We start from the raw sequence: 13871 nt of genomic DNA on the forward strand, positions 1-13871 counted from the left end.
TTTAGAGTTCCTCCACAAATTAAAACATAAAACGGCTGCTTAATGCCTCTGCTTTATTTTGTGTAACTCCTGTGTTATTTTTTCCCCTTTGCTTCAAATGATCTTTATTAGAATGTCAGCTCTATGAAAACAAAAATAAGGACTTTTGCTGCCATGTAACCGCTGAACCAGAGTCAAATATACTGGCTGTCTCACATGCTCATTAAATGTTTGTTGAATGAACACTGATAGACCAAACAAGTGGAATGATGAAGCAGCAGCAACAGTTTGGTCCCTGGTAGTAACAAGGGTTATAGCCACCTATAATTTTTTTTATAAGTTAATGTTGCTTTCCTATGAGAGAGGAGGAGAAAGAGACGAGGGAAGATAGAGAGAAGAAACAGAGAAAAAGAGGCGGGGGAGAGGAAGACAGAGGGCAAAGGGGAGGAGGACAAAGAGGAGAGAGAGGGAGAGACAGAAGAGGAGGAAGAGGAGAGAGAGAAGTAAGAGAAGAGCCACGTGGCAAGGAGCACAGAAGGTAGGAGACACTTAGGAAGAAGAGCTGTGGTGCAGAGCAGGGGGGTTTTGAAAAGGAAAGGAGCACTCTGGGGAAGGAAAACTGGGGTTTTTCAGGGCTCTTGCAAAAAAGGCCCCAGGCTCCTGAGAGAGAGGGGAGTGGAAGAAACCTGAATGGAATTTAAGAGGTACTCTATGAATTTGAGACGAAACACAAACCACTTCTTTTCCATAAAAACATTAGCACAAAGGCTAGAAATATGTGCTGTGCCCATCTATAACAGTGGTGCCCTCTCATCGGCATGAGTGTCTAAGTGGGCTTTGTTCCATTTCAGAATTGATTTTGAAATTGGGTCCTTAACATCTAAATAAAAAATGTAAACCTCACAATCCATGGCATTCTCAAATGTTTATATGCTCAAGACAAAAGTGTATTTTATCCCTTTAGAAATCGAAGTTACCCTTGTGGTCCCCCAGATGAGAAATCTGTGCTCAGCCCTCTCCCAAGAACCTTTCTGCTCTGAATTTAATTTCCCTTTCCCCTTTTTCATGTTGAAGTAGACATAGCAATGCTTTTACTGGTACTTTATAATGGTTTTATATGAGACTTTTAAATTGTTCACCCAGATGCTCAGCTAGCTATAAAAGGTTTCAATATTATTTGCAGATTGACGCTAATTTTCCCCATTTTGTATTTTTCACAAAGAAAATGCTGTTAAAAAGGTTTTATTAATATTTGTAGTTCTTGTCCTTCTAATCTGTGACAAACTGCAAAAAAAGGTAAGATTCTAACCATGTCAGGTCCATAAAAACATCTTCCCTGGTGATTTATGGGTAGGCACACTTCTTAGGGGGTGAACTTCTCAGCCTAGTTATTGCCTTGGCTGACCCTTAGGGATCTCTGACCCAGAGGTTATTCCCAGTCAGTGGTGTCCATAACATACTTGGAAATTTCTAGAAGTCAAAACAGAGATTTCTGGAGAATGAAAGATGATGTTTCCATACTTCAAAGGATATCAGAATTGTGGGGGAGTGGGGGGCAAGGCAGGACGAGGTCCAAGGACCAAAGGCTTGTTCAAAGTAAGTGTCCACTTGAAGCAGTTCTCCCATTACAGGGCTATGGTTTGGGGTCCCCTGAGAGGAAGGAAAGAGAGACACACAGAAGCACAGTGGAACAAGAGGCACCCCTGGGGCCGCGCAGAGCTCCTACCTCGGGGCTGGAGTAGTGGGGGGCCTTGCTGCCCTCGCTCTCACTAGAGCTGCTCTCGGTCTCGGAGTCGGATCCAGAACTGCTCTCGGAGTCACTGGAGGAGCTGCTGCTGCTGCTGCTGCTGCCGCTGCCGCTGCCGCTGCTGCTGCCCTTGCTGGAAGGCACGGAGGCTCTGCAGTTGGCCGGCTGGCCCACGGTGCTGCCAACCCATGACGCCCCAGGAAGGAAAGGGAAGGAGAGGAGAGCAAGTGAGCAAACACAAACACACCACCGAGAGCCAAGAGAAGGCACGCAGCCTCCGCAGCCAGAACCGACCATGAACTGGAACTTGAGGAGCAAGAATCTAGGTCAAAGGCATCCTAATGCTTTTGAGAAGAGGGGTAATAATTTTATTTAAGCCATAAAATTGAGACTGAAAGTTGGTTCCACTTTGTCATGGGGCACGAGATATTTGTGTGGTCATTTTAGAAGGGAAGGAGGAATGAATTCTGAGTGACGCGTTCTCTTCTGCTGCTGTTCCGGCAATGCTTTTCAACGGCATCTCTAAAGGCAGTCATCTACCTGAAATGCAAGGTCATCCAAAATGGTCAGAAGTAGATTTCAAAGTGTGAAAATGGCTGTTTGCTTCCTTCACAGCCCCCACAGAAAATGCAGCTAGCAGGGCAGGGATTAGGAGGCTGTTAGCAAGTGTGGGCTTCCTTCTGCTTGGAGTTTTCCAGGCTGAAGGCTCTGAGGCCAGAGAGCATTTGAAGTTACAGCCTCCTCTGTCTCTTCACTTTCTCATTCAGGCAGGTGAACAAACTCCAGCTGCATAAAACTAACCTCTTCTTGAACACACTGAAGTGCATAATCCCATTTTGCACATATTCCCAACTTTTACCACCCAACCGCGCGGTGCAGTGGCTTATAAAAGCACCTAGAATTTCTACCTGATGCTCAGATCGCCACTGAAACTTTCCAGAAAACTAGTATATACTCAAAGACAACAGGAAAAAAAATAGATGCTCTCCAATGGTAATTGATTCACCACAAAAATTCACACAGCACACATCCAACCAGAAAGTGTTCCAGCCAAAAGGAAGATTTTCAGTACTCACATAATATTCAACATCTTCAAATAATCCTTTATTAATTGAACCTCAGAATGAGTTTTTTGAGGTTAAATTTTAAATTCAGGAAAAGGAGTTTCTAGAATGTTGAGTCAGCAAATATCTACTTGCCACTTCTTTATGACCCCAGCTTCAGTATGACTGAGCCAGGGGCCTGGGAGTGATTCAGGGTTTATGGTCTAAAGTGCAAAGCAGCCTGGACAAGGTAAAGAGTTCTTTTCACCCCCCTTTAAATCTTTGACAAATGCTTTCCCCAAGGACAGACTCTGATAAATCAGCAGTGTGACAGGGGTTAAGGGGCAGGGAGAGTTAGCATGGATTGAAGCCTCACTTCTCCTATAAGAATAACAAGACAAGAAATTATCTCGCCGGAAATTAGAAAATAAAAGTGGTGGGTTTTGTTGGGTTTTTTTTGAACAGCAAGGAGGGAGTGGAGGTTGGGACAGAGTCTGCACACAGGCTTCTTTAGTAGTTTTTATATCTTCCACCATCTGAACAGCAAAGAGGGTGTGGAGGTGGGGACAGTGTTTGCACACAGGCTTCTCCAGGGTTTTTTATTTCTTCCACCATCATCACAGTCAATACCTACGGTCTGACAAACAGCCATCAGACAACATCTGCTCATTTACGCCTTGCCTGAGCTGCTGTGAGTTCTCCTGTAGCATATCATTTGTGCCTGGTGCTGAGTGAGGAATCCTGAAACTTGAGACAGAAGAGGGGAAGGGAAGGTTAATGATAAAGGGGCTGTAATATTTCTTTCTTCCCTTATGAACTATAATCCATCTTTCCTGTTGGCTGAACAAAACGGCTACTTTCAATGGGGTCATGAAAAAAAGAAAGGCTTCTTGGATCCTGACTGAGTTTAAACATCTGGGATCCATGTTAACAGTATGGTGGGTAGACTCCCAAACACTCGGAATAAAAACACATGACCCAATGACTTCCTTGTGAAAAGGATGGCAGGCAAAGATGTGGAGGAGAGGTGTGTTTCTCCGCCACCAGCTGCAACGACACAGGGGGAAAACTGGAAAATTAAGACGCATCAAGGGCATTTTGATTGGCTTGGTAGGATGGTCACCGCCTTTGATTATTGATCAGTATATCCCGTCTGCTTTAATTCAAACAGAAAGCATCATGGGATGCCACTTCTACCTGTACATAGGCTTTGTATGTGCAGCCAAGGTGGTGGCTTGAGTGGAATTCCCTGTGGCTTACCCTAAAAAGGGATTTACTGCCTTTTGAAAAGCAATGCTTTAATTTCTGAGAAAATGTCCATTAAAGAGTTACCAGGCTGCCTCCTTTTATGACTGCTATGCTGCCATCATGAAGCACACTGGCCCGAGGAGAGAGGATCTCAAAGCTCAATGAGACTGGCAGAAATGCCTTCTGATTTTACATTTCCTTTCTGAAATTAGGAAACTAACTTCAAAATGACAGTTATAGTAGAATGATTATGCTCTATGCTTAAAATGGTTAACAGAGCTGAGCATTTAGGGTTTCCCACCCCCCAAGTGTTATTTGTAAGGACTGTGAGGTTTATGATAAATCTGGGATCAAGAATGGATATAGTACTGTTTTAATGATTGAGACAAAGAATTAAAAACAAGCGGGGGTGGGGGGAGGGAGAAACCATTTCAAGGATGAGGGCAAGGTGCCCGAGAGGGCTCTGGCCCCTCCACTGTGGACTCAGTCACTCTCCAGATTTCCTGGGAGGTAACAAATCATTGTATTAGTCTTTGTGCAGGTCCCTGGAGACAGCCATCATTCTGGCCTCAATACAATGACTGTTCTTCTTGTCTTGAGTGCATGCATCTGCTTTGCTTCTCGTGGGAAAGCTCTATTAGTTATTGTTAAGTGCTGCTGAGTTGACTATGATTCATAGAACCCTATGAACAACAGATCAAAATTTGGCCCTATCCTCTGTGCTGTCCTCACAATTTCTGCACACTCAAAGTTCATTGTTGTAGTCACTGTGTCGAATTTCACACATGTTGTCAGGAAAGTCCTTGGAATAAAGAAAGATATACTACAGTACCAAGAGAACTGGATAAAAAGCAAAGGTGATGAAGCCAGGGCTGGTTATTACTGCAGAGTAATCCTAATACCAAGATGGGCTTCGCTCAGTCAGGAAGGCTCTTTGGAGTTACAGAATCAAGAAGGTAGAAACAAAGACATACTAGAAACGCTTTTCAAAGATGTTGTTATTGTGTGCCATCAATTCAAAATGGGCCCACAGCTGACACTTCAGCAAGTTTGCAGAGGCAGTAAACTGAAAGGAGGTTGCCTATCCTTCTCCCATGTGCATTTGGGTTCAGTGCAGCTTCCTACCACGAGGCTAACAGCAAGGCTCTCCACCTGACCCCTGAGTCATGGCGTCCTCACATCCAATGGGAAGGTGAATAGCAAAGTTTCTGCTGTCTGACTTTTGGAAGTAGATAGACAGGATTTTCCTCCTACTTTCTTTGAAAGCCTTGATTAAGTGTCCAGTATCACAATAGCACCCTTCTAAATCCTGTTCAATATCAGAGCAACATGCACAATTCCACTGACAGGCTATAGGTGTATCTGAAGTGTTCTGGCTTCAAACTGGATCCTAATGTCCCACATGGAGGGTGAGAATTCAACTACCTCTGACCCCATGATGAAAATTCCAAATGGAAAATTTTAGCATGCCAATGTTGTTGTTATGTGCTGTCGAGTCATCTGTGACTCACAGTGACCCTATGTACAACAGCCCTATACCCTGCTCTATGCCGTGCCAAACTTACTGTCTCTGACACACCTACCCTCATTAACCTAGTCACTGAGTCAATCCATCTCATTGAGGGTCTTCCTCTCCTGCACTGTCCCTTTACCCTCTCAAGCATGATGTACCTTTCCAAGGACTGGACCTTCCTTTAATATGCCCAAAGTATGTCAGAAAAAGCTTTAGAATCCTTGTATCCAAGGAGCAGCCTGGTCTCATCCTCTCTAGGATGAATCTGTTTGTTCTTCTAGCAGTCCATAGTATAGTCAATACTTTTTTCCAGTACCACAGCTCAAATGCATCAATTCTCTTTCTATCATCCTTAGTAGCTAAATTACAAAAACTGAGTTTGCAGATTTTTCCACAAAGAAATGATAACAGAGACCCACTGATATAATGATATCATCATACTCTGAACAATGTTTAGGAAATTACATACTAAAATTCTTGGCATCAATGACATTTCATGATTCATCAATTCTGCATTCATGAAAAAGATATCACTGAGGTCATGAAAAAAAAAAAAAGTCTGTGTGTAACCAAACCCTAGGACAGTGCCTGACATATAATTATCTTTAAAATTATTTTATGGAATAAAATTTTCATTTTTGGATTAATGCTTTAAAAAATAATAGACTTGGCCTTTCAAAAAGCAGCAATCTCTCTGTGCCATTAAATAATTAATAAACTTATGGGCACTTCAGCACCTTTGGAGGTAACCTGTTCTAATAGTAACAATTCCTCTTTTCACTTTGGATTTCATCTGCTCTGATAGAAACTCAGCTTCCTCATGGGTGGACTGTTCACCTTTTTAAATGTTGATTTCATGAGCTGATTTGCTGACTTTGTGAGTCAAGATGAAATCCAAACCTCTGAGGGAGCTCCCGAGTTATTTGAAGGCATCAGCTTACCATGTCCTTTCCTTTGGCTTCAACGACACATTCCTTTTACAGTCTGGCCCCGACTAAGTTTGAATACAGCTCATAAAAGAAAAGATCTGGAACCTAAAGCACAAATTCTAGATCTCACAGCCTAAGGGGTGCTCCTGCCTGCCAAGCTAATGGTCTGTTCCAAAGCTGTCCACAAGTTTTCAAGGAACAGAAAGTTGGTGACAGGCTTTCTGCCTGGTTGATACTGTGTGGACAGCTGTGACAGCTAGCCCAGTGCCTTTTGGCCTGCATCACTGGTGCAGTTCAGACCACTGATAATATTTCAGAAGAGGCTACAATTCTTTCACACTCAACATTCTCTTAAAAAAATAAAATCAATGAATCGCAAACTATAACCAGCACCCCGACATCAGTATTCTTCTTTAGCATCTTTGTCAATATTATTTGATCTGAAACTAAAACTACATTATGAGTAGTGAGAATGGAAAAAGCTAATTAAAGGAATTCATTATGAGTATCTTCCAAAAACAAAACAAAGTGATTTCTATACTTAAATTTTCTCTCCCCAGTTTCTCCCTTAGTGCTCTTTATGGTCTTTCCTCAATCAAATATCCAGTCCATATCCTACTTCCTAATCTCATTTATAACAAATTTCTCGCTACTTTTGATAAATCTTTTGTGATAATAAGTTAAATGCTTTTGTATATTGTTTTCTGTTTCAGAAAAGTTTTTTTCCCCTTTCTTCTTGTTAATTCTTACCAACAATGTGTTGGTAAGAATGTTATGCAGTGTTATGCAAAAGACACAATCTTGCTTGCTCAAAGTATCAGGATTATTTGTTCTTTATTATATTGGAGTTAAAAAGATCTAAAGCTTTTTATAATGATGATAGCTTGATGTGGTTTGTAATCTGATTATTGGAAATAACCAAATAATTGGTCTACCTTTTGTTAATTGAAAAAAATGGATATTTTCTCAAAATAGCTAATATTTTTAGGTTTATTAGCATAAATTTTCTAAGTTACTCACTTTAAAATATGAAATTTATTGTCACTTATTAAAATTTTTATTTTCATTAAATTGGAAAAGGTTGGCTGGTTTATATTTTCAAATAAATAGCTTGGTTTATAGAATAATTTTATTATTTTCTGGATTTGCTTCCTTCTGCACTTTTCATGTTTATTTTAAAGTTTTTATAAGCTTCTTGAGTTGGTAGCTTATTTCAGGTATTTTTATTCTGTTTTAATAACGGGATCATTTGAGACTCTCATTTTTCCTCAGAGTAGGTTTATGGTTGTAGGCAATCATCCTTGTTATGCTGTTTTCATTTTCCTTACTTTATAAGCCAATTGTTTTGTTGTTGTTGTTATGTGCCGTCGAGTCGCCTGCGACTCATAGCGACCCTATGTACAACAGCCCTAAACTCCGCTCTGTCCTGTGCCAATCGCACTGTCTCTGACACTCCCATCCCAATTATCCCAGTCACTGAATCAACCCACCTCATAGAGGGCCTTCCTCTCCTGCGCCGTCCCTCCACCCTCCCAAGCATGATGTCCCTCTTTAAGGACCGGTCTCTCCTCACAACATGTCCAAAGTAAGTTAGATGGAGCCTCAGAATCCTTGCCTCCAAGGAGCCAGCCGGTTTAACCCTCTCCAGGACAAATCTGTTTTCCTAGCAGTCCATGGTATTCTCAATACTCTTCTCCAGCACCACAGCTCAAAGGCATCAATTCTCCTTCTATCCTCCTTGGTCATTGTCCAACTCTTTGATGCATAACAAGTGATTGCGAAGACCATGGCCTGTATCAGACGCACCTTAGTCTCCAGAGAGACACCACTGCTCTTCAGCACTTTGGAGAGGTCCCTAACAGCAGACTTTCCCATGGCAATGCACCTTTTAATTTCCGGGCTGCTGGTGCCAAGACTGTTGACTATGGAGCCAAGCAAACTAAAGCTGTGTACAATCTCAATCTCTTCACCATCCATCCTGATGCTGCCAATTGGTCCAGTGGTGAGAATCTTTGTCTTCTTGACATTGAGCCTCAATCCATATTGTAGGGTGCAGTCCTTGACACTCTGCAGCAGGTGCTTCAGGTCCTCCTCAGTTTCAGCAAGCAGGGTTGTGTCATCCACATAAAGCAGATTGTTGATAATTCGTCCACCAATCTTGACCCCACATTTCTCCTCATAGAGCCCAGCCTCCCGGATAATCTGTTCTGCATATAGGTTGAAAAGGTATGGAGATAGGATGCATCCCTGGCATACGCCCTTCCCAATTTTGAACCATGCAGTGTTCCCTTGCTCTGTTTTGACGACTGCCTCCTGGTCCAAGTATAAGTTTTGCATTAGAACGATCAAGTGTTCTGGGATTCCCATTCTTCTCAGAGTCAGCCACAGTTTGTTATGATCTACACAGTCAAATGCCTTTGCATAGTCAATGAAACACAGATAGACATTCCTCTGATATTCCCTGCTTTCAGCCAAGATCCATCTAACATCAGCTACAATATCTCTAGTACCATGACCCCTTCTGAAACCAGTCTGGACTTCTGGTAGTTCTCTGTTGATGTGCTGTTCCAGTTGTTTTTGGATAATCTTCAGTAAAATCTTGCTTGCATGTGAAATCAGTGAACTTGTTCTGTAGTTTCCACATTTGGTTGGGTCACCTTTCTTTGTGATAGGAACAAATATCGATCTCTTCCAGTCAGTTGGCCAAGTGGTCGTTCTCCAGATTTCTTGGCACAACTTTGTGAGCACGTCCAGGGCAGCATCTGTTAACTGAAATATGTCAATTGGTATACCATCTATTCCTGGAGCCTTATTTTTTGCCATGTTCTTCAAAGCAGCCTGAACTTCTTCTTTCAATTGTTTTAGTGGTTTTTAAATCCTCCTCTGATCAAAAGATTTTAGAAATTGCCTTTTAATACAAGATGACATTTGAGAGTTATAAACATTACACTGAAGTCCACACATAAACAGGAAAGGGATATAGCTTAGTACATGTCAAGACTCCAGATGGCATAGTGATTAGCCTAAAAAGAGGGCTTGGGCAAGATAAGCTGGAAAGGCCAGGTACTGTCAGTGGAGTATGACTCACAGTGACCCTATGAACAAAAGATCTAAACCCAGTCCTGTCCTGCACCATCTTCACACTTCCTGATACACAAGAGACCACTACAGCAGTCACCATGTCAATCCACCTGGTTGAGGGTCTTCCTCTCCTTCACCGACCCCTCCCCCCCTTTCCCAGCTTCATGTCTTAGCAACATGCCAAAAGTATGTGAGGAAAAGCCTCATTATTGCCTTCAAAAAGCATATGGTAGCACTGTGTAGTATCAAAAGTCCCAGAAACCTCCTTCTGACATTATTGGTACGTATATTTTTTTAGTTGATTCTGACTCCTAAAGACCCTTTAAGACAAAGTACAACTGCCTCATTGGATTCCCCAGGCTGTGACACTTACAAGAACTTAACACTAAGCCTTTTCTCCTGGTGAGCTGCCAGTAGGTTTGAACATCAGATGTTCTGATTAGCAGCTAAGCTCTTAACCATTGTGTGTGTTGACATTAGGAAGGGAAAGTCAGCAATATTTAGCAGAATGGAAATTCAGTAATATAGGAAGACTATACATTTGGACATCATTTTTTTTTCTTATTTCAACACTGGTGCTATAACGTCCGGAATCCTTTCCACAGTAGCCCAAGAGTCAAGAGATCTTCCCGGTAAATCCATTGGACCATTTACATGGCCATGGTAGAACTTTTCACCAGGTTTCTCCTGGTTAATGCATCTCATGCTCAGTCACCACCCTTTGTCCACCATCAGTGGATACCTGCTTGTTGCTATAAAGCTGAACAGGTTTCAGTGCACGTTTCCAGATGAAAACAAACTGGGATCTATTTAAGATGATCTGTTCCTAGAAATCAGCCACTGAAAACCCTATGGATCATCACAGTACAATCTGTAAGTGATCATGGAGACAGCACAGGGCAGGGTAGTGCTGCCTTCTGCTGACTTGGAGGACCATCAGAGATGAAGCAACAGAAGCTAGTATTCCAGTTTTATGAAGAGCTTTGGGTCACAAAACTTGGTTACCAAAGGTCTGAACTTTTTTTTTAAATTATTATTAAATTTTATTAGTTTTAATGAACATTTACAGAGATTTTGGGTTCTCATTCATTCATTGTTGCACTGTAGGTCTGAACTTCTAACTTTAATGTTAGTAGTTGACTGTATAGCATTTCCACCACCCAGGACCTGTCCTACTGCTAACTCAGTTGTGGACTCTGTCACCTCCTGGGCTTCTGTTCTTCATGATACCTACTTAGCCCATAGGATAAACCACTGATTCTTACTCATTTCTGTTACTTTAATTCCCAAGCTTTGCTAAGTGCTGTGGCTTGTTTAATCTGCCCAAACAGCACCAAAAAACAAGCCTGAATTTGAGATTTCTGAGTTTACAGCACTACTACTTGACCATGAATTTATGCTATGCTATACGTGGTTCGAATTTACCCGCCATTCTGAAGGTGTGATCTCTTCCCGGGTGATTTGCTGCCTCTGAAAACCCACTGAAGTGTCCACTGTGGGTCATTTCTCACTGGACAGTATGGTACACAACAACAACAACATACAAGTTATTGTGTTGCAGGATGGGCCCTGCTCATGAATGAACCAGGTTTTCTTTTTTTGGTGAGTAGACACTGTTTTCTTCTAGATGAACCAAGGAAAAAGGGCTGTCGTTTGGAGCTCTAGAATATATGTAGAACAACTCTGAGATCTATATAGGAACCAAACACAAAGGCAGTTAACAAGAGGGAAATGCAATAATTAACAAATATTTACTGGTTTTCAACTATTTCCAGCTTCTTAATAGTCTTTTTTTCCTTTTATGCTCTTTTCTTTTTAAAAATCAAGGCACATCAAGGTAATAGTTTCCATGCCATTATTTTCTTTGGACTTAAAGTGCTGGAGCTTTCTGGTTCAATTTTAGAATTAGAGTGCCCTTGGAGGTCTGTAAATATCCCTGGGAGACACAGAAGTATTTTTACATCTTGTCTGTGTCATGAACAAGCTTTAAACTGGGAATTTTGATGGGTGGGGGCCCCTGAGCTAGTCCAAATAGCCTGGGATGCATAGCTGGCCACTGCACATCCATCCTGTCCCTGACCCTGTGAGAGCTGTGCTCAGGAGCTGCTTCCTTTAGGTTCGGTTCTCTTTTATCTGCAGTCAGAAGGGTAGTCGAATCAGTGACAATGAAGTGAAAACCTCTTCTCCTGATATGGGAATGGGAACTGCAATGAGGTCCCAGTTCTGTCCTGTACTGTCAGACAGCCTGAAAGTTCCACCCACACAAGTACCTGCCTGTCACTGATAGCTGGATGCATGGACTGAGGTGAAGGTCAGTTGGACTGAAGTAATGAAGTTGTGGGTGGGAATGTGGGGAACCAGAGTATATGAGAGGGAGGCATTAGCCTCGGTTCCAGGAAGAAGTGGCTGGAGGCTACTGAGGAAGGAGGGTCAGTCCAGGTGTTGGCATATATATATTTATATATGGCTTCCTCAGCGTGACTGCCCCTGACCTTGCAGCTGCTGCATGTGGCAGGGAGGGTATCTGACTCTGATAAGCTTTACAAAGATGCAACGCCATGAACTTTCACACTCAACTGCTTGTCAGCCACCTGGCACTGTGGTGGAATGCAGAGAGATTCTAGGACATAAAAATGAAACACAACCCTAAGCTTCTCCCTTATCCTGTCCTTGGGGTTTACAGCCCTAGGGACTCATTTTAAAGAGGAAATAATGTTGTGAAAATGTTTCTAAGACCTGTACTCCCCCAAATTCCTTGATGCTGTTTCAGGAAGAAAGGTTCTTTCCATCCCATAGTGCACCTCTTGTACCTTCAAACAATTTGTGTATTTTAAAGCAGTGATGCCAGAGAGCATTAGTTAGTGTGTCATTCAAATACTTACCTACATACTCCTTGAATTTATTTATACATATATTAAATTTAAAGAGGGTTTTAGATATTGTGGCCCCAAATTGAAGCTCTTCTTGGGACACTTGACTCTCATGGCAATTTTTATTTGAATGGCTTGATTACTTTAAAAAAATAGCCTTATAGAGACATTATTACCTATCACAAAGTTACTGATTTAAGGTATAACATGAAATGATTTTTAGTCTATCCATTTTTGTTGTTATTGCTGTTAGGTATCATCAAGCTGACTACAGCTCACAGCAGCCCTATGAATAACAGAACTGAACTCTGCCCTAGTGTGTGTCATCCTCACAATCTCTGATATGCTCAAGAACAGGGTACAGTCAGTCCATCTAGTTAAGGTTACTCCTATCTTTCTATGACCCTTTACCTTTCCCAGCATGATGTCTTTTTCCCAAGGACTGGCCCCTCTTGAAAAAATGCCCGAAGAATGCAAGATTGCGTTTCTCCATGTTTGCCATTAAGGTTGCATTTCCTTCAAAACAGATTTGTTTGTTCTTCTGGCAGCCCGTTGGTTCTCCTCTCCAACACTACAATTCAAAGGTATCAATTCTTTCATTTTCCTTATTCATTGCCTAACTTTCAGATACATACTAATCAACTGGAAATAACTCGGTTTGGATCGAGTGCAGATTCATTAGTCTTTAAACTTTCTCTTAGAATTTTGGAGAGGTCCCTGACAACAGCTTTTCCCAATGCAACAAATGTCTTTTGATTTCCTGACTTCTCCAATCACAGGTATTGATGATGGATCCAAAGAATATGAAATTGTTGACAACTTCAATCTTTTCTCCATCTATTATGATATTTGAGTTCACCGGTTGCTCCACAGAAGGATGGGCAATCTCCTCCTGTGTGATTAACTGCTCTGAAGAGCCACTAGAGGGTCAGCTACGGGTTGGTTTCAACTAACATTATGATATTGCCTATTGGTCCAATGGGGGAGATTCTTGTTTTACTGATGTTGAGCTGTAATATATGTTGAAGGCTGTAGTCTTTGATCTTCTGCTGCAAGTGCTTCAAGTTTTCTTCACTTTCCCCAAGTAAAGTTCTGTCACTTAACAGTGTGAAAGCTGCTGCTGAATCTTCCTCCAACCCTAAAGCCATCTTCTTCTTCATGTAGTCCAGCTTTTCAAATGATGTGTTTAGCATACAGATTGAACAGACATACCCCTTGGATGATTTAAAACCATACGATGCTCCCTCAGTCTACAGACAGCTGCTTCTTGGTATATGTACAGGTTTCGCATGAGCACAATTAAGCATTCTGGGAGTCTCATTCTCTCAGTGTTAGCCATAAATTGTTATTACTCATAGAGTAAAATATCTTTGAATAATCAATAAAACACAAGAAAACATGTCTCTAGTATTCTCTGTTTTCTGCCAAGATCTCCTGATATCAGCACTGATATCCCTTGTG

General features: G+C 41.7%; 1 protein-coding gene across 1 annotated transcript in view; it reads right to left on the reverse strand.

The window, feature by feature from the left end:
• Positions 1 to 13871, reverse strand: part of AFF3 (AF4/FMR2 family, member 3) — a 618084-nt gene that overhangs the window by 75365 nt on the left and 528848 nt on the right. Inside the window, exon 12 of the mRNA XM_006887856.1 lies at positions 1706 to 1904. Within this exon, the coding sequence (XP_006887918.1) occupies positions 1706 to 1904 (199 nt within the window). The remainder of the gene's footprint in view (positions 1 to 1705; positions 1905 to 13871) is intronic.

The sequence above is a fragment of the Elephantulus edwardii genome, unplaced genomic scaffold, assembly GCF_000299155.1.
Source record: "Elephantulus edwardii isolate Elephantulus edwardi_28Jun2011 unplaced genomic scaffold, EleEdw1.0 scaffold00062, whole genome shotgun sequence".
In the NCBI taxonomy this organism is placed as follows: domain Eukaryota; kingdom Metazoa; phylum Chordata; class Mammalia; order Macroscelidea; family Macroscelididae; genus Elephantulus; species Elephantulus edwardii.